At 38.0% G+C, this 25,144-nt stretch overlaps 3 protein-coding genes and 1 long non-coding RNA gene across 5 annotated transcripts; all 4 read right to left on the reverse strand.

Annotated features, from left to right (window-relative positions):
• Positions 1 to 1,640: 1,640 nt before the first annotated feature.
• LOC103479996 (zinc finger protein-like) lies at positions 1,641 to 6,190 on the reverse strand. Its single transcript, XM_008434728.2, has 2 exons — positions 5,905 to 6,190; positions 1,641 to 3,762 (listed from the first exon to the last, which is right to left on the reverse strand). The coding sequence occupies exons 1-2, from the start codon at positions 6,101 to 6,103 to the stop codon at positions 2,741 to 2,743; spliced, it is 1,221 nt and encodes a 406-aa protein (XP_008432950.1). The 5' UTR covers positions 6,104 to 6,190; the 3' UTR covers positions 1,641 to 2,740.
• A 2,299-nt stretch (positions 6,191 to 8,489) lies between these two features.
• On the reverse strand, positions 8,490 to 10,792 carry LOC103479997 (tripartite motif-containing protein 16-like). Its single transcript, XM_008434729.2, has one exon. The coding sequence runs from the start codon at positions 10,760 to 10,762 to the stop codon at positions 9,086 to 9,088; it is 1,677 nt and encodes a 558-aa protein (XP_008432951.1). The 5' UTR covers positions 10,763 to 10,792; the 3' UTR covers positions 8,490 to 9,085.
• A 2,950-nt stretch (positions 10,793 to 13,742) lies between these two features.
• On the reverse strand, positions 13,743 to 15,295 carry LOC108167079 (uncharacterized). Its single transcript, XR_001777471.1, has 3 exons — positions 15,120 to 15,295; positions 14,784 to 14,855; positions 13,743 to 13,822 (listed from the first exon to the last, which is right to left on the reverse strand). It is a non-coding gene; the product is annotated as an uncharacterized LOC108167079 (long non-coding RNA).
• A 984-nt stretch (positions 15,296 to 16,279) lies between these two features.
• LOC103479998 (zinc finger protein OZF-like) lies at positions 16,280 to 22,561 on the reverse strand. Of its 2 annotated transcripts, XM_008434732.2 has the most exons (4): positions 22,269 to 22,559; positions 20,156 to 20,749; positions 16,705 to 16,786; positions 16,280 to 16,542 (listed from the first exon to the last, which is right to left on the reverse strand). In XM_008434732.2, the coding sequence occupies exons 1-4, from the start codon at positions 22,465 to 22,467 to the stop codon at positions 16,521 to 16,523; spliced, it is 897 nt and encodes a 298-aa protein (XP_008432954.1). In that variant the 5' UTR covers positions 22,468 to 22,559; the 3' UTR covers positions 16,280 to 16,520. The 2 variants fall into 2 exon arrangements, with proteins under 2 accessions (XP_008432954.1, XP_008432953.1); XM_008434731.2 differs by lacking the exons at positions 16,280 to 16,542; positions 16,705 to 16,786 and having other exon boundaries at positions 18,748 to 20,749; positions 22,269 to 22,561.
• Positions 22,562 to 25,144: the final 2,583 nt, after the last annotated feature.

Here is a 25,144-nt window from a genome sequence, read left to right on the forward strand (position 1 = left end):
TTTGTGTAAGTAGTGTTTGTTTCTTGTCTTTTTTTGATCTCCCCTTTACCTGGTGTAAGTGTTGGAACTTGCCTGAGGTATAAATGTCGTTTTCTTTGTTTCACTGTGAGAAGCGTGTCGGTGTAATGGTGACCTGGACCTCCCAATTAAACCTACCTCAACTACGTTCTGTTGCCTCACCTCCTGACTGAATGCAGAGCGTCCGCCGATTGTCACTTTGACCAGCATGTAACTGATCAATAGATTAAGAGTCAATTGTCCAAACAGTTACTGATTTCCGATTCAGCAAATTGATGAGACATTACATCATAAAACGTTAGAAAAGATGCCGTCACTTTGTAAGTAATCAATCATTTCTGGATTTTTATCTATTAAGCAGAGCTGAGTTAAAGCTTGTACCGATAGAGATAATGCCAAGTGTTTAACCCCTGACAAATTTTAATTTTACCTTAATACCTTTGATCTGCAAAAAGAACCTGAAGAATTAGAACCCAGATCATTGCGAAGTGTCTCGTAATAAAAATACCCTCGTTCTAAGCTTTATTTCGTAGAGTCCCTGATCTCAGCTATTGAGAAGCAATATCTGTGAACTCTGTTGAAGTTTGAAACTACAGGATCTGATTGCTAATGTCTGTAAGAGTGGCCAAACGGGCCGAACAGCTTTGTTTACATCCTCCGTTTCCATTTCAGAACTACAATTCTAAAACAACGCAACCGCTCCTTCTGTCTGCCAGTTTTTCCGGTTGAAATTAGACCAGAAAAGTGACATTCAATGGTACAAATTTTAGACAGAGATCTGGAGGGAGATGAGAATCAAGCAGAAACTAAAGATTTATTGATTCATGCCAGAAAAAACCTTTGATGAAAACAAACAGCATTCACATATTTAAATTCAACATTTCTTGAAAAAGTTTAACTTGATTTTTTTTTTTTTTTACAGTAACATAAAAAACTAAAATATTCTAACATTTTGGTTTTCACAAGTCTAAAACAAATGTTTCAAATATGTGAAAAAGTTAAACAGTTTGAACAAAAAAAATTGCATACCAAATTAATAAACACATCAACAACAATCAGTAGTTTGTTACAAAACTCAAAACTGAAAGCAGAAACTGATATATTTAAAATAAACAAAATCAATAAAAGGTAACTTGGCTTAAACTTGGGGATCAACTTTCACTCAGTCTACTTTAGAACCATGCTTTGGATCATTTAGGCTCAAAGAACAAAATCCGCTCAGTACAGCTCTCTGGAAATCAAGATGTCAGTAACGTTACAGTCTGGCCTTTGACTAGGCCATTTGAACCCTACAATTATTTAGTTGTTGTCCTGTTGATGACCCAGCTTGGACCAAGCTTCAGCTGTTTGTTCTAAACTCTTCTTGAACCAAATGTGGGTCCATCTGTCAAAGACGACTGTTGAACCAATCAACAAGCCCACATCATCAGCTTCCACCACCATGCTGGAAAACATCTACAACGCATTTCTTTCCTCAAGCAAACATTTCTCAAAGCTCTCTGCAGCTTTTCACATCAAAAATTATTTTTTATACAGTTTCAAGGTACATCTACAAAGTCACACAATCCCAAAACAAATACTAAATACAAAGACTAAAATTAATTATTTCTGGTCTGTGTGTGAAATGTTCCTATCAATAAAAGGAGGTTTCCTATTGTTTATTAGCTTTGTCCCTAACTGCACTCTTTAGCGAGTCAAGGACCACAATCACGGTCGAATAGCTAAACTCCACAAATACTTGATAATCTAAACATGGCCAATTGAAAAAGTTTAAACGGCACATAAACCTTAATATGCATAGGAGATTGTACAATCTTGAGATAACCTGAACAGTCAACATCAGAGGACTTCATTATCTCAACTATTAAGAGTACAACCAATCAGCTGCAAGGAAAATAAACGGCGCTTATACAGTGGCTGTTTTGCAAATACCAGCCAATAGTGTATCAAGTAGTACTTCGTCAAAGTATTTTAGCCTCCCATGCAGCATTTTCTTTTAAATATTTCATAGATACTCCCTATGAAAAAAACAATCTGTAAACAGGCATAACTTGGATAGCGTGAGTGGAAGGTAGCACAAAATATGACATTTGTCCATAAATTATGTTGCCGTTCACAAACTTAGAAGTATCTTAAGACCTGACAAAAAAAGTTCTGATAAACCCATTATTTCACCGTTACTCTTAAACAGTGGTAGCTGGTGAAAATGTTTTTATTTCCCTTCCTAGTCCAGCATAAAGATTCAAAAAAATGATCAAAAAAATGACTACAACTACATAATGATATAATATTCAACTGGCAAAATAGCATGGAGGGCTAAATTAGCCAAAAATTACAGTCCTGTTCCTTAACTTGCAAAATATGTAATATTTAGGAATACCAAACTAAATTGTGATTACCTGCAATTTAACTGAGCAAAAAGCAGCTTCCATCAAATTCCATCAAAACAAAGTTTTTGAGAATAAACTAATGACACTAGACAGCAGAGGCCTTTCAACCTAAACAAACTAAAACACAATGGTATACAACAAAATAATCATGGCTACAAACAAAAACTTAACCCAGAAAACCGGAAGACTAAACCAGGTTCTGATGAAACCACAACAAGCAACCACAAACGATTGGCTATTTACCTGCACTTCTGGGGCTCTACGCTGCAGTTTTTAATTGCGAAAATGAAAATGAAGTAATTTTGGGGCACTTCTAAGAAAAGTTTAAAAATTTATAATGTCAACTCTGTGTGAGAGTCAAACGTCTCCCTCTCACCGTTATGTTTTAGTTTCATGTGGGACATCAGATTACCAGGTCGGAGAAAATGTTGTCCGCATGTCTGGCAAGAAAAACTTTTTTGTTGTGTGTGAGTTTTCCTGTGAACATTCAAATTACTTTTTCGAGTGAAACTTTTTCCGCATGTCTGACAAGAGAATGGCCTCTCATTTGTGTGGATTCGTCTGTGGACATTTAAGTCCGAGCTCTGAATAAAAGATTTTCCGCATGTGTCACAAAAAAAAGGTCTATCACCTGTATGAATTTTCTTGTGAAGCCTTAAATGACTAATTCGAGAGAAACGTTTTCCACATGTTTCACACGAAAAAGGCTTCTCACCTGTATGAATTTTCTTGTGAAAATTTAGATGATCTATTCGAGTGAAACTTTTTCCACACGTTTCACATAAAAAAGGCTTCCCACATGTGTGGGTTCTGTAAAAATGTGCCTGTGCCTCATTATGAGAATGACTCTCTGAAACAGTGGAGCTGCTTCCTCCCTGATCTTTGCTCTCAACTACAGGAAAGATCTGAAAGGAGAGCTGCTCAGTTTGAGGTCCTCCATCACTCATATCATCTTCTTGAAGAGCAGAAGTATCCATCAGAGCAACAAACAGCTTTTGGACAAGATGCTGTCCCTCCTGACTGCTGCATAGTTCATTCTGGTCCTGCCTGGTTGGTAAATGTTCTGGTCCATGATGTTCATGTTGAAGCACTGAATAATCTGGTTCCTTCTTTTCTACAATTATCAGTTGAGGTTCTGATTCCTCCTCTTCCTTAATCCATTTATTTTCTTGAATGTCCTGTTCATCAATCAGAGGTGATTTTGGATCCTCATCTTCCTCTTTAATACATGGAGGTTCTCCAGTCCATTGATGTCCCGATTCCTCCTGGTCATGACTGGACCTCCTCCCCTGATTACAAACCTGTTGGATGGGAAAGGTTTGCTCCTCAATGGAGAAATGTGGCTGTCGGAGGTCTGTGGGGATAAAGGAAGAGATCGTTAATTTAATTGATGACTGCTTTATGCATCAGTCTGGTTGTTCTTGGAGATCCGAGACTGTTGGCATCACACAGTTCATCTAAACTTAGTAGTGCTTATTTATTTTCAGGAAAAAACTGTCCACACTAATTGGCAGCCATGGTATAGATGTTCAAAAGATTTAAGATACATTTTGATTGTAACAAAAAGAAATGTCTTAAAATTAGAGGTCTAATTGTTCTTTTTGCTGTAATACAGTTACTGATGCCACAAACAATTCCTACAAAATAAATGTAACTTAAGTAGAGGTCTGTCGATCATAGCCGGCTAATTTCCATGAAAAAGTGTATGATCGGTGATCGCCTTTCACGGTCTCTTGTTGCCGATCACTTGCATCTCATTTGCAGCCTGCATGTGCAGCTGATCTCTTTCCTTCACACTGAGCAAGTGTGCAGCAGTAAATCCTGAGCAACGTCGTGTGGAACTATAACTCAGAGTGAACGGGAAAGTACCCTCGGGGAGTGAAACAAGTCAAAATGCATCAACAAATCTAATGTGACATTTAAAAAACAAGCACTTGATGGAATTTGGCTACATCGAGGCTCAACGCAAGAAAAAAAGGACATCCGGAGCGGCTGGTGTTACGTTGATCTGCGTTTCCCCATCACATACGGTTCCCCCTGCGTCTTCTTGCCGCTCCGCACCACCCAGGCAGCAAAGTACGCGCGTGCTCGTTACGAGCACTGAGAAAGCTCTTTCATTTCTAAGATTAAATCAGTTAAGTTTTTGAGTTGCTTAGGAGAGAACACATTTTAAATGCAACAATTACTTTAAAATGTCTCAGCTCAGGTCTCCATTGCATTGTGGGAAAAATACATATTTCCTGTGACTATTCATATTTTGCTTACATAAATTTCTCATAATTTTACAGTGCGAATTAAAATCCTTAGTATGAAGGTTGAAAATTTTCTAGAAAAAACAATTATCCACTGTTTATTTATTTTTTTTATTTCACACCGTGAGTGAGAACCATATCGACGTCAGTCTCGGACTGAATTTCACTGTGCATGAGGTTCAGCCATTACACTGCAGTGATGAACCAGGTTAGCCAAAGCACTACTATGGTGATGGACCCGTCATGAGCGTCAGCCATTTCCCTCTGGTGGTGGACCATGTCAAGCCCGTCAGAGCTGCACAGATCCTGATACTTTCTTTGACTTTGCTAGCATAGTAGTCCATCCATCCATCCATCCATCCATTTTCTTCCGCTTATCCGGGGTCGGGTCGCGGGGGCAGCAGCTTCAGAAGGGAGGCCCAGACTTCCCTCTCCCCAGCCACTTCTTCCAGCTCCTCCAGGAATCCCAAGGCGTTCCCAGGCCAGCCGAGAGACATAATCCCTCCAGCGTGTCCTGGGTCTTCCCCGAGGCCTCCTCCCGGTGGGACATGCCCGGAACACCTCACCAGGGAGGCGTCCAGGAGGCATCCTGACCAGATGCCCGAGCCTCAACTGGCTCCTCTCGACGTGGAGGAGCAGCGGCTCTGAGTCCCTCCCGGATGACCGAGCTTCTCTCTCTAAGGGAGAGCCCAGCCACCCTGCGGAGGAAACCCATTTCGGCCGCTTGTACCCGTGATCTCGTTCTTTCGGTCATGACCCAAAGCTCATGACCATAGATGAGGGTGGGAACGTAGATCGACCGGTAAATCGAGAGCTTCGCTTTTTGGCTCAGCTCTCTCTTCACCACGACGGACCATATTGCAAAATTACACACCTATTTTACGCTCACTTCTCTCTGGAACACATGATATACATGCTGAACATAAGCAGTGTGAATCACATTACAGTAAACATACATACCAATATAAGTTAATCTGGGTCTGAATTTTACTATTAATTGAACAGTGTTTGTCTGAAAACAAACTATTATTTCGGGTATCGTTTGCATTCACATAATTACTTATGGGGATTAAATGGTTTTCAGAGACTAACATTGTGCAGCAACATTTTGTCCTGGGCTACAAAACGGCGAACCTCTGTAGCATCGGAGCTAGCAGCTAAAAACAGATGGTGTTTAGCCCAGTTTAACAGCAGCGGCTGGAAATGAAGCAACGACCCCCGATCTATACTTCATCCAGACTTACCAGAAGTTTGTCTGTGCAGCTCCGAACCGATTCTGTTGAGCTTTACTTGTTGGTGCAAGTTAACCCCCATCATTCTGCGCTGAGCATCGAGCTCTTCCTCGTAGTAAATGATGGTTTTTTCAACCTCTGTGAAGATTTCTTGAGCAGCAGCAGTTAGTCGCTCTCTGATAAACTCTCTGAGATGCTGAACTGAAGACATGGTTGCTGAAATATTATCACAGATGGGACAATACAACAGTATTTCTGATGAGTGGGAAAAAAAAGCTACGGCTGGCGCCGTTTTCTTTCTTTTCTTTCTTTCCGTTTTCTTTTTTTACTTCCGCTCGGGTCACGTTGAGACAAGAAGCTGATTGGTCCATTTACCACCCCCTGCTGGACTGGAGTTAAACCGCAGCTTGTCAGCAAAAACAAACAAAAAAAACACATTATCTGAACTGGACTTTTAGCAGATGTTTCAGTCTACATTCTATCCTAATATGTTACCAGTGATGGCATAGTTACTTTGAAAAAGTAACTCTAATCAAATTACTGATTACTGATTGATTACTGATTACTCCTTGAAAAAGTAACTTAGTTAGATTACTGATTACCTGATTTGGAAAGTAACTAAGTTACATTGAAAGTCACTTTTTTAGTTATTTTCAGCAGCTGTTGACAATAATGTTCCGCCAACTGTGAAAATTACATTGAGCTTTGCCAATACTTAACTGCAAGTTATTTTATACATGTGTCAACAATGTGTCTCCACAAGCTGAACTGAAAGGGAGAAAAAAAAAACTTTCGTAATTTGTGCGTATTTTTATGTGTTCCACTGTCTGGAAAACTTTAAATGAGTTTTTAGACACCCCCCGCCTCCAGCGTCCAGGTTCTGTGTTACTGCCCTGCGTTTGGTGTCACTGCGCAGCGCACAGCGCTTTCTGCCGCTCTACAACTCAGATGTCCAGCTGCACAGATTTGTGACACTTAACTTAATATTAATAATTATAATGGCGTTTAGTCGCACAACTGGTTCATTCGTGGGTGTTTTCACATTTATTCCGCTATTCATATTCGTCTCGATGTTTGCAGTTGTCTGGAGCGCAACGCGAAGCTCGACGTCATTCAGAGGTAGTATATTAACTTGACATTAACACAGACATGGCGGGACGAATCATGATGGCCAGGGAGGGTCTGACTAAAACTAACTGGATGTCAGACAAATCCTGGGGTTCATGTCATTAACAAGCCCAAACCCGCGACTCATTAAATCTGCAAGCGACTTTAGAAAAAACAAGCCCAAGGCCGCTTATAATAATCGGACTTGGCGACAGAAACTCAAAATAGTTCCTGTTTTATCAGCAACAAAATGCGCATCTCTCTCTTCCCTCCATTGTTTGTTTTTTGTCGCTGCTGATAATGTCGCATATAAACCATGGTCACTCAACAAGACGCGCAGAGGAAATAAAACTAAACTACAAAAGACAATAGTAACGCACAGTAACGCAAAGTGATTTTGACAAGTAACTGTAGTCTGACTACTGGATTTGAAATGGAAACGCGTTAGATTACTCGTTACTCAAAATAGTGGTCCGACGTCAGTCACTTCTTTGACATTTACTTGATGGCTTTGAAGCTGTAATTATTCACATTGATCTTCGAAGCTGCTTGGAATAATGTTTCCACTGACTGAATGAGATGCAGCAAAACAGCACAATTTTCAGGTTATTATTTAAAACAGGTTTTTATTTGAGTGTTTCCAGTCAATAACGAACCAACAAAGTCCACCGGGATCACAAGCCTTCATTTGTCTGTTTGTGTTTCTATAATGCTGGCTGCCATGGCAACACAGTTGTTTTATATGTTTATTTATTTCGAAGAGACAAAAAGTAAAAACAGGGAAAATAATAAAACACATGATCATGCCCATTGCAATCATTATTACATAATTTGTTCGAATAGGAACCCTTCTCATATCCATCAACTTCCAAATATTTAAATCCCCCCACAGCAGATAAACTCTTAAATTCATCCCATGTTGAAGGACATGTCAACCTCACATTCTCAACCATAAACGTAAAATTGTACATTTTTATTATCAGCAATAGTATTTTTGGTCATTGAGAGACCTATTAAAACAACATATTTCCCCACAAGCTCTTTTTTGAACAGCTTTTCAAGCTGGTTTATATTTGTACTTTAAGTTTGTCATTTAATACATTCCATAAATCTATTCCTCACACTAATATACAAAAACTCTTTCTGGGTATTCCAACACATTGTTTTTTTTTATTTTTTATTTTTATTTTATCTTAAATTATAACCCCCTAATTTGTCACAAAAAACACTTTTTTTGAATATAGGGTGGCCGTTGATGGTTTTTTACTGATGGTTTTATAATGATTTAACTCTCAGCAGGAGAGTCGATCAGAGTACGGAGAAACTGGATCATGTGGTTATGATGATGTATTTCTCATATAAAATATTCTGACGGTGTTCATGTATAAATCAAAGCTTTATTTATTTATTTGGATTCAAAACACACAAATAAAGAAATGATAAAATGAGAATTTGATTTACACAGCTCCATTCTCTATAACTAATATAGACTAGTATTAATGACACAATAATATACATTTCCTGAACCCATTGTCATGTAAAAACAAAACATTCCCCTAGGGGGCAGCATCCCATCACCAACACCGCTTAACAGTGAAGCAATATGACAGTTTCTCCGCTTAAGAATCAACAAAACATGAAACCAGCTTAAGTCCACAAAAAAGACAATATCTTCTGTCTCATTGATAAATATCAATTTATCAATATAATATTTGGTAATGTTAATTGGTAAATTGATATATTACAAATTCATTGATAATTAGTCAAATTATTTGGTAAATGTTAATTTACCAATTAAAAATAACTCAGCAAAATGAGTTTCAATAACATTATCAAAGCATTATCACTGGTTTCACTTTTTCAACTTGAGGAGTAATATGTCGTTTTATTTATGAGTTCAAAGCCTGAAAGTGAAAATAGTAAATATTCTTGGGCTGATCAGCTGTTTTGAAGAACATCAGACTTTAAGAAAAACAAGTGCTGACAATCTTTACTTACTGATTTATATGCAGTTTAGAAACAACATAACAGCAATCAAGAACAAATCTGTTGCAAGATTAAGATTCTGAATCAAACCCACCAAACCTTAAGTGGGTTCTATCTCTTTGGGTTCACATAACTCTGCATGACATGCAAACCCAACCCAAATTCCTGCCAGTAGCGGCTCAGTGAATCTGGTCTGGACTCTGTGGATCAGAGTCATGGATTCAGAGACGTTGTGGAAGGACAGAATACCTGCTCTGTGGTCCAGGTACACTCCGACTCTGGAGGAAACTGGACCTGAGATGGAGGTCCAGATGTTGTTGTGACCAAATTTATAACGGTTTTGGTGACAATCTAATGCCCAAGATTCTTCATTACCTCCAAATAAACTTTCATTCCCACTTCCTGCTCTGCTGATATTCTTGTATGAGACTGCTACATAAACTCTCCCTCTTTTCTCCACCTCCCAGTAACAACGTCCAGTCAGACTCTCTCTACTCAGAACCTGGCGCCAATGAGTGAATCTGTCTGGGTGACTAGAATAAGACTGATGTTGAGCCTTTCTTGTCACCTTCCTGTTTTCCCTTGACAACACCAGCCATCTGTGAGCCGTGTTTGGATCCAGAGTGATTTCACATGAATATTTTAAATATCCATCTCTGCTCACTGGTTCTGATTCTGACAGTAGAACATCCACCTCAGTGAGTGTCAGTGAGCTTTGTTTCCACGTTTCTCTCAGAATATCCTGTAGTTCAGCTCTCAGCTCTGACACAGCTGCTGTCACGTCCTCAAAGTGTCTCAGAGGACGGACCTTGATGCTGGATGAGGGTGTCGACTCCCTGAGTGCTGGCAGTGAGGGGTAGTTGAGGAGAAACTGGTTGTGATCCTCTGTGTGTGAGAGCTGCTCCMGCTCAKCGTCTTTCCTCTTCAGMTCACTGATCTCCTGCTCCAGCTTCTYCTGAACATCTTTGACTCGACTCACTTCAGTTTCCTGCTGGGATCTGATCTGCTGYTTCACATCAGAGCTTCTTTTCTGGAGGAGACGGATCAGCTCAGTGAAGATCTTCTCACTGTCCTCCACTGTTTTATCAGCAGAGTGATTGATGGCCTCCACCTCCTGATGAAGCAGCTTCACATCTTTCTCTCTKTCCTGGATTCTCTGCTGGATGTTTCCTTGTCTCTCCTCCAGCTCTCTCTGCCTCTCAATCCTTTCTGCTGCAGCTGACACTGTGTCATGACCTTTATGTTCCTCCATTAAACACAAACTACAGATACACTTCTGATCAGTGCGGCAGAACATTTTCTTCACCTCATTATGACGAGAGCAGACATTTTCCTGGAGGTTCTTGGATGGCTCCACCAGCTTGTGTTTCTTAAATGTAGCTGAATCATAATGAGGCTGAAGGTGTTTCTCACAGTAAGAGGCCAGACAGACTAAACAGGACTTGATGGCTTTCAGTTTTCTYCCAGTGCAGAAATCACAGGCCACATCTTCAGGTCCAGCATAGCAGAGATCAGCAGGAGCAGCTTGGAGTCCAGTTTTCTTCAGCTGCTCCACTAAAGCTGCAAAGACGGTGTTTTTCTTTAAAACCGGCCTTGGTGTGAATGTCTCCCTGCACTGAGGGCAGCTGTAGATTCGTTTTTGATCCTCTTTTTTCCAGTGGGATTTAATACAGTTCATACAGTAGCTGTGTCCACAGGGAATAGTTACCGGATACTTCAGTACATCCAGACAAATTGAACAGGATAGGGTTTCTTGGTCCAGCTGATTCTCCTCCATTTTTCTTCTCAGTTACAGAGACTGTGTGATTCTTCCTTTGAGAAAGTGTTGTGAGCTGCCGTTTGTTCAGAAGAATGTAGTCTTGCACGTCTTACACTTATTTACAGGATGGTAACGCCCATCCAACCTCTGGTTCTGCAGGAAGGATTTAGACAGACTGGAGCTGCTGAGAAGAGGTGATTAACAAGGAAAATATTTGTGTTTCAAATGTTTTCTGTTGCCAGATCAGCTCATAGCCTTACTTATCCCAGAGATATAATCCACTTAGATGAGTTCCCACAGATGGCATCATATTTAGTGAAAGGTTATTTGATATTTATCAGTTAACATTTGACTGATACTGTCATAATGAAGAGGATGCAAATGCAGAGAAACTGAGGCGACAAATTGATTTGCAGATTTAATGAAAAAATAAGAACAAAAACTTACAAAACCCATTCAAGCACAGTGAGCCAGAAGAGAACAATCCCCCGCCCCCCAGAAATCCAGGGAAAATAGACAAGCAGTGTAACAAGAGGAAGAGACAGAACGAAACAGGACATGATGGTATAGGGGTAAACAGTGATGACAATTCCAAGGGCCCTTGATCACAGGGCCCTTGGAGAAAGGCAAAGGGCACAGAGGAGCAAGAAGGAGTCATTCACACTCTTTACTGGTTAATGGCTGTGGTGCACCATGTTGATGTTTGTCAACCACCATTAAAATATAATTGAAGAATAAGAATAATCAAGGAGGAGTAACAGTCAAAACATAATGCCAATTGAACAAAGAATAACTAAACACAAATATTAAATATCTAACAACAGACGAATCAAAAGCAGTGGTCTCAAACTGCATTCCCCAAGGGGCAGTGATCTGTAACTTTTAGATGTGTCCCTTGTCCTATATATTTCAATTTAACTGCCTCACTAGCATGCAGTCGAGTTCTACAGAGCTGATACTAATATTGGAGTCAGGTGAAGCAGAGAGATTTGGTGTTTACTACAAAGTGCAGTCTGCTAACTGTGAAAATGTGAACAAACAAGGAGGCAAGCCCATAAAGCATAAAATTTGGACTTTTGTTAGGACAGTTTATCAGGAGGAAATATTAGTGGGCGGACCAAAGAGGCTCATAATTAAATACCCCTGTCCTAGAGGAACAACCAAGTCTGCTCATGACTATTGAGACAAAATATTGTACTAACTCTTTGACAACACAGCTGTGACTGCCTCAGCTCTGAACAATGTCAGGAATTTAAGTTCCTCCTTCATTAAAGGCAGACTTTCCTGTCAAAACTAATTTTAGCTGATGGAATGTGCATCTCTTAATTCTTTCTTTCACACCCATTTCTAAAAATAGAATACAATTCTCAGGAACAGCTGAGAATTGCAAGTACAGGTCTTTTAAAAAATAGCTTGTATTCTCAGAAATAGCTTGTACTTGCATAAAACTGATCTAATCCAGCCGAGCACAAAGCACTTCACACTACATTCAGTGATTCACCCATTTATACATGAAATCACACACTGAAAAAGAAGCAACTCAGAGTGGATTCTGTTTGTTTGGGTTACTTGCACTAAATATGAACCAAATCAAAGTCCAGCCAGCAGGGGCTGAGTGAATCTGGTCTGGACTCTGTGGAAGAGTCATGTTTTAGAAACTATAGAACGACAAAACACCTGCTCTGTGGTCCAGGTACACTCCAACTCTGGACGAACGAGGTCCTGAGATGGAGGTCCAGATGATGTTGTGACCAAACTTAAAACCGTTTTCTTCCAGGCTGCTGAAAATGAAGTTGGTCAATGTTCAGAAAATAAGTCAAGTGCAACTTTTCTCACCGGAGTGACAGGAGACCATAGTTTTGCTCTGCTGCTGCCCAAGAAGTCCAGGATAATGTTTTGTCTCAACGTTCTTTTCACTTTTGTAGCTAAGGTACAATTCATAATTTTTTGTTATTTATTGTTTTTAATGCAATTTATTTGCAACATCTTATTATTCAGCATAAGGAGTTTTTTTTGTCAGTGTTTACTGTGAACATTGCTAACAAAGCCTGCATGTTGCTGTAAAACTTTCTCTCCTCCTTCCTATAATGTCACAGCAACCAGATTAAGCCAACTTGATTTTCAACATATTGAACTTGACTTTGAAAAGTTAACCAGTCATGCAACTCTTAGCTTGTATGCGATTTTGCACAAACATTTTAGGAATCCAGATCTGCTGGTTCAAAAGTCACTTCAAGGTAACAGTTGTTGACATTGGGATGGAACCTGAAGGGACTTAATGTTTTTGGCAACACTTTATTTGAAGGGGTGATCGTGACACTGTCATAAACATGACACCTGTCATGAACATGAAGAAGCACTTATGAATATTCATAACTGCTGTCATTTGGTGTCCATTAAAATGCTAACTTTGCATTATTTGGTACATTTAGTCAAGTGAAGTGAAGTCAAGTGCACTTTATTGTCAAAGATCTATGTAACAGGATTAACACAGAAGTTTGAAATTGCGTTTCACCAATTTCCAATGTGCAGTTAAATTAAACATATGAATAAGACATTGACAGTAACCCTTCGCGCCCTCCCCTCCCCACACACACACACCTATACGGGTTTTGGTGTATTAGCGGGACAATTTTTCAAACCAGTTTTTTGCAACACTAAACGGACACCCCTTTCCACTTATGCTAGAAAGACGTAGTAAGTTGTCAAAAATCTTATTGAGCTACACAACATAGATCTCACTTAAAAATTTAGATACACACATCAGAACTCAAAATACAAGAACCTGATGCAATGCTGTATTAAAGGGACAAAAATAATGAGGTGCTTGGCTCCGCACATGGCACCAACAGTAATTGTCAGGGCCAATTTTATTTATCAGGACCACGGCATACAGATACAGAAAACATACAATTTATGTGCACTAAGAAGTCCAAACATGGAAATATGGACTATAACTAGTCTATATTTCTGTGGAGTGCATCTGTCATCCCATGAGAAGTTTGAATCATATACGGAATCAGGAACATACTTCTCTTTTTATGATGTCACCTTACTTGAACTTTGTTCTGGACAGACCTGTTGATTAAAAACAAATTTTGTATACATTGAAAGCATTTCAGCAAGAATATTTCTACTAAAAACCTACCAATTGAAGTTCAGTGATGTCCTTTATTTACGATAACACTTTTTGTGCCAGGACTGTTTGTATACTAGACGGAGAAAAATAAGAATTGACAAAGGGAGGTAGCATGATAAATATTTAAAACGTCAGTGCCACACTATGACTCACTTTCAACATACAGCACAGCTACACATGGAACACATGGATCATATTCAAAAGATGAACCCAATTCCCATTCTCAAAAAAATTACCTTCACATCACACACCACTCCATTTCAGAGGCAAAAAAAGTCCACATAAAACACACTTTTCTAAACTTGACATTTCATCATGGATGAGATCATGATCACACACAGTTAACCACTGTTAACAAAAAAAATTGTAATCTTAAGATAAGAGTTTGATCTTGACACGTGTGTAGTGTAGAGTATAAAAACCAATAAATCGCTTTGATTCTTTGTTTTTGAATCGTAATAACCATGTTTTTGAACAGTACTTAATATTCTCATGACTATTTTAGAAAATAAAAAGGTCAATGAGATAAAACTTATGTCAGGTGAGTTGCCAGAAAATAATTTGCATGCATCCAGCTCGGCAGCCTGACAAGGCATCTCTATGGAGAGCTAAAATGAAGGGATGAACACTGAATGGTTGTTTCTAAAAAAAATAGAAATAAACAATGTCCTCCTTTATGTATGTACCTGTCCAGTTGAGTATTACACAGGATCCATGTATCTGTGTGCATCTAAATTTAACTTTCATTCTTTTGTATCTCTAATTTCAAAACTTAGTCCTCCAAATTTCTGCACCTTACATGATAAGTATTACACAAGACCTGTGTGTTTGATGAGGGCTTAATATTATTTCAGTGACTTTATATAAGAAACTAAGTTTGTTGTTGGAGACAAAAATTACCTCTGGAGGGTTGGTTGAGCAGGATCCGCATACATCCACATCACCAGCCTGACGCAGTTCATCTTTGGAAATCTGAAATGTAAAGAACACTCACTAAATGTGTCAGTCCTCCCTATTCCTGCACCTTACAATTTGAGTATTACACAAGACCTGTGTGTATGTGGACTCCTAAATGTGACTTTCATTCTTTTGTACTTGTAATTTCAAACGTCAGTTCTCCCCTTTTATGCAGCTTACATATCAAGTGTTACACAAGACTGTGTGTTTGAACAGTACTTAATATCATATCAAAACTGTATTTCAGAAAATAAGTTGGTCGTTGGAGACCAAAATTACCTCTGGAGGGTTGGTTGAACAGGATCCGCATGAATCCACGTCACCAGCCTGCCACGGTTCATCTTTGGAAATCTGAAATGTAAAGAACACTCACTGAATATGAGTTTGTTCCCAATCTAGAAAACAGTCCTCCCTATTCCTGCCCCTTCCATTTTGAGTATTACACAGAACCTGTGTGTATGTGTGCTTCTAAATGTAATTATCATTCTTCTATACTTGTAATTTCAAAACCCAGTCCCCCTTTTTTATGCAGCTAATATATTTAGTATTACACAACACCTATGTGTTTGAACAATACTTAATATCATTTCATTTAATTTATTTTAGAGAATAAGTTGGTCGTTGGAGACCAAAATTACCTCTGGAGGGTTGGTGGAATAGTATCTGCATGCATCCACGTCACCAGCCAGTGAAATGTAAAGAACACTCACTAAATGTGAGTTTCTTCCCAATGTAGAAAACAGTCCTCCCTCTATTGAGAAGAATTTAAAAAAAGTCCACCTACTGTATGTGCCTGTCCACATCTTGTTTTCAACTAAAATGTAACCCTGTACTACAACTTGACATATACTTCAAATATGTCTTCAGTGCTAGTTGAATGATTTGTGATAGTATTTTCACATGTATAAGCAACTTTCTTCTCCATGACCAGTCCCGCCCTCGTCGTCCGCCTGGGCTCCAGAGGGCGGCAATAGGAAGTCTCGCCCTCGCTGTCCTGCTGGGATCCAGAGGGCGACAGTAGGGAAGAGAGTCTCACTCTCTCTAAAAGAGGGAGTCTCCCACCCTTGCCGTCCTGCTGGGATCCAGAAGGCGGCAGTAGGGAAGAGAGTCTCTCAGTCAACATCGAGATCAAATAAAAAGTTTTCCTTAAACAAAACAGTAGTTTCAGCTTTCAGAGCTCTTTACAAAGTTCTGCACAGCTGTGGATGTTACTTATTTATAAAAAATAAAATCAAATGTGTGACACAGAAACTGAAATGTGTCATGTTTCACTTGTCTTAGAGATTAAAACAGAGATCAGAGAGTAAAGTAAGAAAGATCCAGTCTTTATAAATAAATTTTTTTTATTACGCTCCATGTTCCTGAAGTGATTCTGATTACAAATTCACATTCTAACAGGACGGTTTAAAATCATGATTACAAATAAGGCCATGGAATGAATATTCTGACAATTTCCTGAGCGCAGAATCAAAAACTGTTGTCTTTGTTCCACTGGAGGTAAATTTTCATCAGACTGACGGGCTAAGCTTCAGTGGACTGGGTTCTGGTTCTGGTTCTAGGGCACATTGCTCTCCAGCCACGCTTGGATCTCGGGTTCATTCTTCTGGATCCACTCGATGTTGTTCCTCGCCGTCTCCAGCGCCTGCTCCCTGGGCATTTGTCCGGCTCCAGCATCCGGAGTCAGTTTGAAGAAATTCTCCATCTGAAGGTCCAGAGAGAAAAATACAACAAACAAAGGAGAGCAAAAAGAAACAAAACGTCAGGAGGGATGAATTCAAAACCAGTTTAGGCTTAAAGTGATTTCTCCAACATCATAAATGTATTAAAATGTGATTAGAAGCAGAAAAACAGGATGAACTTTGACCTGCCACAGCTGCAGCTTGGTGTTGTAGGAGGTTGTGATCCGATTGGGCAGCCGGCCGAGGTTCCTGTCGTTGATGGTGTATCTGTCGGGACGGAGGAATCATCAGCATCGCCAACAGGAGATTGTTTACGATTTTCTAACACGACTTTGATTAAATAAATGACCTGACGAGCTTAACATTAAATCATTAAGGTTCAAAAATACAAATAAAAAACACAAAAAAGAAGTTGGAAAAACTGAAAAAAAGTCTTGCCACAAAATATAATGCATAAAAAAGTAAATATTAAAATTAATGAATACTACAGCAACAAAAGGAGTACTACCTTAAAAATAAGTTTGTGGTGGCTCTTTAAGAAAAAATGTGCAGCAAAGAAAAACTAATCAAGGTGTTTTTGTGCTCAAATACCTTTTAAATTAGTTTTAATAATCAAAAATAAAAATGTTCTGCAAGATTTAGAAAAAATTTTTATTTTAACCCCGGAACTAAATGCTAAACAAACTAGTACATTTTTATCAATATTAAGGATTTATTGACATGTAACAAGCTCCTACATCTTATGCAAGTTAGTTTTGTCTTATTTCAAGTGTACAAAGATATTTGCAGTAGAAACTAAACCGAAAATACTTGGTAAGATTTTCTATTTTTGCAGTGAGCAAGATGAAACATATTATATAAAAAGCTGAATATTTGCAAACTTATGATTTGTTTCCAGCATAATTTTTGTTTAAATATCCCTCACACCGTATTGGAATCACCTTTAAGTGACATTACAGTGTGATGCTTCATCAGAAGTAACTTCTTGTGCTTTTTAGCGCAAGAGTTACTGAATTTGCGAAATTTGTAACAAAAATTTTTGGAAAGTAACCCCAGAAACTAGAAAACCTGACATACATTTTCAATAAAAAGTTAAAATAATGTTTTTGAAAAATATATATTTACATATATTTTATGTGACTGTGACTTGGATTAAACACCAAAACAGCCTTTCCTATAAATCTTATGCTCACTGTAAACTTTGATATCAACAAACATTTAGAATGAAAGAAAACTGTCTTTGTGTGTTTTAAACATTTATTTCATGTCTCAAACTATACATTTTATTTACAAAATGAAGTACTAAACTATTCCAACATTTTGATTTTCACCATAAAAATCCCAAAATGAATGTATCATATGATAAATTAAGTGAAGCATTGTGAACAGAAGCCCTGAGAAATAAAATAAACAAACTATAATCTTAAAAGAACAACCATCAGTAGGATGTTACAAACCTCGAAACTGAAGACAGGAACTTTGATTCATTTAAAATATACATAAAAAATAACATAAGGCCCATTTAAAATAAATTAGTTCAGTTTGCAGAGATCAGCAAAAGGTAGCAAAGCTTCAACAGCATCATTGTTATAGCGCAACTTTCACTCAAGTCTTCTTTTGAAACTTACTTTAGAAAAAAAAAGTTTAGCACAGATCTCTGGACATCAGAGTGTCAGCAAGGTTGATGTATATACACACAGATAGGAATTTACCAATATATTTTGTTTGGTCTAAATTGACTCAATTTGAACCAAGCTTCAACTGTTGGACATATAGACTCCCTGTTGGTTCTAGAAGACTTTGGTACAAAGACAAGTTTCTGTTGAATCAATGAGTGCCCACAAGCCCACATCATCAGTCATCCATCACCATGCAGGACCAAATCTAGGAAATATGCCGTTTTATTTCCAATTATGGTGGTGTCTATTATGGTCACACATCTGTACCGTGCACTGCAAGTTTTGTAGATTGATTTTATTTTACAAACTGAAATGTAAAAGTTTTAAACTTTCAACAAAAGGAAGTTGAGACCATTCTCAATTACCTAGTTTCATTTTACTTTTTATAACAAGGAGAGAATTCAGCAAAAATATTGAATCTCACTGTAGCTCTACACACTAAACATCAATTCATGAATAGCTTAAATCCACAAATACTTGAGACTCTCAAAATACTTAAAACTGTCTATTTTAACAGGTCAAACACCAAATTATATATAGTAGTATATAGTAGTAACAGTCCCGGAACAACAGACACCGTTTCTTGGTTGCTCCGATAAACAGTCTCAGAACAACCACAAAAGCGAACATCAAAAGTTTTTCCTAACCTTAATTACTGGGGGTACAACATATCAGTAGAAAGAAAAATAAATTGTGTTTCTGGATTGGCCGTTTTGCAAATCCTAAAACACCCATTTTTGACAAAATGGGATTTTTGCAATTTTTGGCAAAATGCCAATTTTAGATTTTAAAACTAAATCTAAGATATATTTAGTTTTAAATCTATTTAAGCTTCCTTACGAGCATTTTCTGTAGAACATTTTATATGCTCTCTAAAAAAAAAATCCATGAATAAGAGTCCAAACGAGCTCCAAAATAAATCCAAACTGCTGATAATCACGCACAGCAAAGTTTCCTAAGATCTGGTACAAAATGTCTGCTAAACCCAACATCGCACCTTCATTCCAAAGCATGCTGAAACAGAATTAGTAATTTTTCCTTTTCTAATGTATTTTGAAAAAACAACAAAAAAGTTTAAATATTAGTAAATCTGAGTGAAATAACTACTTCCCACACTTGTGCGTTTGTTTTTTGTGGCGATTTAGTTTTCCAGCATTAAGGAAAACCTTTCCACATATTTCACATGAAAAAGGCTTCTCATCTGTATGAGTTTTCTTGTGGAGATTTAAATTACTAATGTGAGAGAAACTTTTTCCACATGTTTGACAAGGAAAAGGCCTCTCGCCTGTGTGAGTTCTTCTATGAACATTCAAATTTGAAACATTTACAAAACATTTTCCACATGTTTCACAAGGAAAAGGCTTTTCACCTGTGTGAGTTTTCATGTGGAGATTCAAATGACTAATTTGAGAGAAACTTTTTCCGCATAATTTGCATAAAAAAGGTTTCTCACCTGAGTGTGTTCTCTGATGCACATTTAAATAGTGAATTAGAGAGAAACTTTTTCCACATTTTTGACATGAGAAAAACTTCTCACCTGTGTGTATTTTCTTGTGGAAATTTAAATTAACAACATGAGAGAAACTTTTCCCGCATAATTGGCATAAAAAAGGTTTCTCACCTGTATGGGTTCTCTGGTGTGCATTCAAATGTTGAATTATAGAGAAACTTTTTCCACACGTTTGACATGAAAAACACCTCTCACCTGTATGATATTTTTTGTGTAGATTTAAATTACAATTTAGAGAAAAACTTTTCCCACATGTTTTGCATGTAAAGGGTTTTTCACCAGTATGAAGTTTTTTGTGCACATTTAAATGACCAATTTGAGAGAAGCATTTACCGCATGTTTCACATGAAAAAGGTCTCTCACCCGTGTGTGTTCTCATGTGAACATTCAAAGTCGCTCTCTTTAAGAACAATTTTCCACATGTTTCACAAGAAAAACGCCTCTCACCTTTGTGGGTTCTGTAATGCTTTACCAGGTTGCACTGATTTTTAAGACATCTCCCACAAATATCACATTTGAAAGAACTTTTATTTGTGTCAGTATGAGACTGACTCTCTGACACAGTGGAGCTGCTTTCTTCTTGATCATTGCTCTCGATTTCACGAGACATATGAAGGGAAAGCTGCTGAGTTCTTTTTTCTTCTTCACTCAAGCCAACTGCCTCAAGAGTAGAAGTCTCAATCAAAGCAACAATCTGCTTCTGGACAAGCTGCTCTCCCTCCTGACTGCTACAGAGGTCTTTCTGGTTATGTCTAGTTGGTAAGTATTCTAGTTCTGGTTTTTCATTGGTAAGTGCTGAAGTATCCATTTCCTCCTTTTCTTTGATCAGTGGTGGTTCTGGTTCATCTTTCTCTTCTTTAATCCATGTAGGTTCTGGGTTTTTTCCCCCTTCTTTCACTGGAGGCTCTGGTTCCATCTGTTCTTTTTCAGTCAACTGATGTCCTACTTCCTCCTCGTCGTGACTGGTCTTCCTCCCCTGGTGACAGACCTGTTGGATGGCAAAGGTTTCCTCCTCTCTGGAGACACGTGGCTTCTGGAGGTCTGTGGGGACAAAGGAAGTGATCGTTAAATTAATTGAATTGGTCACCGTCTCAGGCACCTGGCTGTTCCTGAAGATCCTGGACTGTCAGCACCACATGTTTCATCTGAACTCATTTTGTAGTGCTTAATTGAAGAGAAGGTGTCGTTTGCAGAGTAAAGTGTCATCCACACATTGGTAGCTCTGGTAAAGATAATCAAAAGATTTAAGATAAATTCATATTTTTTGCAACAGCAGCACAAATTCGCTCCAAATTTAATTTGAGGACATTTATTCCCCAAACTTGCCCATATCTACAGCTCATTGCAAATTTCTTTCTACTTCATAACTGTTGAGTTTTGCTCACACCACATGGGAACTACAGCCACTGTGAAAGCTCAAACCTCATCTTTCAGTGAAGTTATGCACTGCTACTACCTCTGAACTTAGACAGGATGGATGAATTGAGCAGAGATGGTGAGATATTTGTAACATGCTTAACGGAAAATCATGCATTTATGCATAACTTTAACATTAGTTAACCCCAGTTATCCATCAGGGACAGTTTCTGATGAGTTTATACACACAATCTGTTATTGGATATGTGTGTTTACACATATCCTCACACATATCATGGTCAAGTGCAATGTTTTGAAATGGATAACAAGGGCTGTAAGTGTAATGAAAAAATATATGTGCCATGATTTTTTCTGTTAACATTGCATCCGTGAAAGGAAGATCCAAAAGAGTCAGAAAGTTTTTTTCACCACTGGAAATACAGTAAAATTTTAATAAAAAGAAAGACAACAACTGAGCTTACAGAAAGACAAAGACATTCAAACTGCAGTTAATTAGAAATCAGAGGAGCTGATTACCGATCTTTAAAATACCTGACGTGCTGATTCTGACTTTGGCCGATACCAATTTGTTTGTCTTAAATGTTGGTAAATCTAGCAAAAAAGTCACTGAGTTGGCAACAGTGGGGTGACTATTGTTAGCTGCAAGCAAGCAGACATGCCCTGGTGGGCTGGTCTATAAGTCAAGCCTCTCTCATGGGAGAGCAGAAGACGACAATAGTTGATTTTTAGACATTTGCTGAGAGATAATATCTGTAGATAAGATCGGTTTCACATGTATTAACCGATAATCGATCTCACAAAATAATATAAAAAAATGGTTGGCCGATGAAACGGTGCACTCTAATATGAGCTAGCTATATTCAGGTAGGAACATGCTTTATGATTTTCAAGATCGTGCATATATTGTTAGTGATTACAATTTTAATCATTATATTGTAGAATTTCCTGCAATAAAAATAATTAGATTCATATCATTAGTAACGGGGGTTTAAATTATCTCCATCCAACAGATATTTTCTGCTTGTCCTGCAACATAATATTCTGAGTTACGCTATCAAACTTTGTAGCATACGAGCTAGCAGCTAACGACAATTCAGCCATCTTTAGCAGCAGCTGGAGCAACTATGGCCGCTGACGGATCTCCGTCTTCAGTGAAAACATCAGCACCTTTATCCAGACCTACCAGAACTTTGTCTCTGCAGCTCCGAACCGACTCTGTGTAGCTTAATTTCTGGTTTCCAGTTGATCCCCATCATTCTGCGCTGAGCATCGAGCTCTTCCTCGTAGCAAATGATGGTTTTTTCAACCTCTGTGAAGATTTCTTGAGCAGCAGCAGTTAGTCGCTCTCTGATAAACTCTCTGAGATGCTGAACTGAAGACATGGTTGCTGAAATATTAGTCTTAAATACGAGAACACAACCATCTTCCAGCAGTACCCACACATGCTGCAGAGGCCATTTTTTGTTTAACTTCCGCTTGGCGTCACGTTGAGACAAAGCAGCTGATTGGTCCATTTCCAATGGATTGATATTAGCAATCCATTGGATTGGACTGGAGTGGAACCGCAGATTGGCAGCAAAAACGGACCCAGTCTAAGGGTTTAAATTCTTACGCACAACACTGGATGCATAAAAATGATCGTGTCGTAAAGGTCCGTGTAAATACACGCAAACTTTTTTTCTGCCCTGAAAATTGTTTCATTCTTGCAAACTATATTGTATTAAACAATAAACTACAAAATACCAAAAACTTCCCCAAAATACATTGGAATCTATCTGACCCCATTCAGATTGATTTAACCAAAGGAGCATCAAACCCAGTGCTTTTTTTATTTTAATATTTTATTAACATTAAACAATTAAACTGAACCACAATCATCCTCATACAATGACATAACCCACTATTAAATACATCCAAATAAAAATTAAACGGATCGGAAAATCTCACTTATAAGCAAGCAGTGGCGGAGCCAGAGGGGGGGGCCAGGGGGGCCAGTGCCCCCCCTGTCATCTGATTGGCCCCCCTAGTGGCCCCCCCAGATGATTGACATGTAACAGCACCAGGTCATTTCTGTACATTATTTGGAATCATTCTAAGCCAACCTAATATCTAAAGAAGAAAAACAATAATAAATATATCAAAAGAAAATGTGTANTGATGTCTTCCTCATAGCGGACGATGGTTTTTTCAACCTCTGTGAAGATTTCTTCAGCAGCAGCAGTTAGTCGCTCTTTGATAAACTCTCTCAGATGCTGAACTGAAGACATGGTTAATTAAATATTCAGCCCAGATACAGCGCCAACGTTTTCCAACCGAGTCCACACACGTTGCTGCTGGAGCCTTTTAGTTTTACTTCCGCTGGGAGTGAGACAAAGCAGCTGATTGGTCCATTTACTGCCCCCTGCTGGACTACTTCTTCTTCTTCTTCTCGCGGATTGCAACAATACACTCGAGTGTGTGTATGTGTACACGAGTGTGTAACAACATTTCTTTACATCTCTTAAATTCTATTTATTAATCTTGTATTTTTAAGAAAAATAAATAATGCTTTCCTTAATCTATTAATATCCATTATGTTTCCTTCATTTCCTAATATTCCTTTAAGACTCCAATCTTGACCTGTCCTTCCAACCATTCTTTTTAGATTCTCCCTTTCAGATTCATATGTTCTGCAGTTCAATAATACATGTTCTACATTTTCTTTCTCTCCACATTCTTCACATTTATCATTACTTTTCTTCTCTATTAAATATAAGGTGTCATTTAAATAGGTATGACCTACTCTTAATCTGGTCATAATTATTTCTTCCCTTCTGTTTCTCTCATTAATATTTCTAATTAATACTGACTTTTGTACCTTATACAATCTTCTCCCTTTCTTATCTTCATTCCACCTTTTTTTGCCATTCTTCTATTTCTTTATTTTTAATACAGGATTTCCCTTCCCCTTCCCCAAAAGGAATTATTATTGTTATTGTCATTTCTAATGCCCTTTTTGCTCATTTATCTGCTTTTCGTTTCCTTTAACCCCTTCATGAGCTGGTACCCAGCAGAACCAAACATCAATGCCACCTCTATGTAGTCTAAATAAACTATGCAGCGTTTCTAATACTAAATCTTTCCTATCATTTCCTTCTCCCTGAATTCTTTCTAATACTGCTTTAGAATCTGTACATATCACCACCCTGTCTGGTCGACCCTCCTCTAACCACTGTAAGGTTAATATAACTGCCATAATTTCTGCTGTGAAAACAGACAGGTGATCTGATAGTCTTTTGGAAATGTGGATTTCAAACTCTGGTATATTTATTTATTTATTCTCATTCCCACACATCCTTTAAGGTTTTTAGAACCATCTGAATAAATTTTGAGGTAGTTGTAATATGATTTTCTTAAATATACATCAGTCTTTACCCCTATTTCATTTAAATTCCAGTCGTTTTTCATTTTAAGAAGTCTCATGTCTACATTAACCTCAGGAAATAGCCATGGAGGAATAACACTAATTGGATTAATCTGAACTATTTTCTTATCCTCTAATCCATACATTTTGGTCAATTTACTTATCATCCATCCAAATCCATTACTCTGGAACTTTGCATATTCCCAACAGTTTTTTAATATAATTGATGTTACATTTTCTTCTTCATTACTTTTAATTTTCATCCAATGTACTAAAGCTAATTTTATTCTTCTCATTTCCAGCGGAGTCTCTCCAGTCTCTATTAGAAGAGCGTTAATGGGTGTCGTTTTCACCACTCCTGTACGTAAAGCCCTACTCTAGTCTATCTTTTGTAGTGTTGTTTTAGCTGCTGCTCCATATATAAAACTGCCATAATCAATTATTGATCTCATAAGAGCCCTATATATGTTTAATAATGACCCAGTTATTTCCAGCCACAGCCTTTAGTAAATTTATAACTTTCTTATATTTAGTTTCTAAGTTATCTATATGTGTTTTCCATGTATAAGAACTATCCAACCATAATCCTAGATATTTAAATTCTTTAACCCTTTCTAAAGGCTGTCCGTATAATGTTATTGTTCCTGTATCGATAT

This window comes from Poecilia reticulata, linkage group LG17, assembly GCF_000633615.1.
Source record: "Poecilia reticulata strain Guanapo linkage group LG17, Guppy_female_1.0+MT, whole genome shotgun sequence".
Classification (NCBI taxonomy): domain Eukaryota; kingdom Metazoa; phylum Chordata; class Actinopteri; order Cyprinodontiformes; family Poeciliidae; genus Poecilia; species Poecilia reticulata.

Excerpts from the sequence above, each read along its gene's own strand:
- LOC103479996 (XM_008434728.2), bottom strand. The coding sequence starts at position 6,103 with ATGTCTTCAGTTCAGCATCTCAGAGAGTTTATCAGAGAGCGACTAACT. Across the intron at positions 3,763-5,904 it reads GCTGCACAGACAAACTTCTG|ACCTCCGACAGCCACATTTC; the intron begins GTAAGTCTGGAT and ends TTATCCCCACAG.
- LOC103479998 (XM_008434731.2), bottom strand. The coding sequence starts at position 22,467 with ATGTCTTCAGTTCAGCATCTCAGAGAGTTTATCAGAGAGCGACTAACT. Across the intron at positions 20,750-22,268 it reads GCTGCAGAGACAAAGTTCTG|ACCTCCAGAAGCCACGTGTC; the intron begins GTAGGTCTGGAT and ends TTGTCCCCACAG.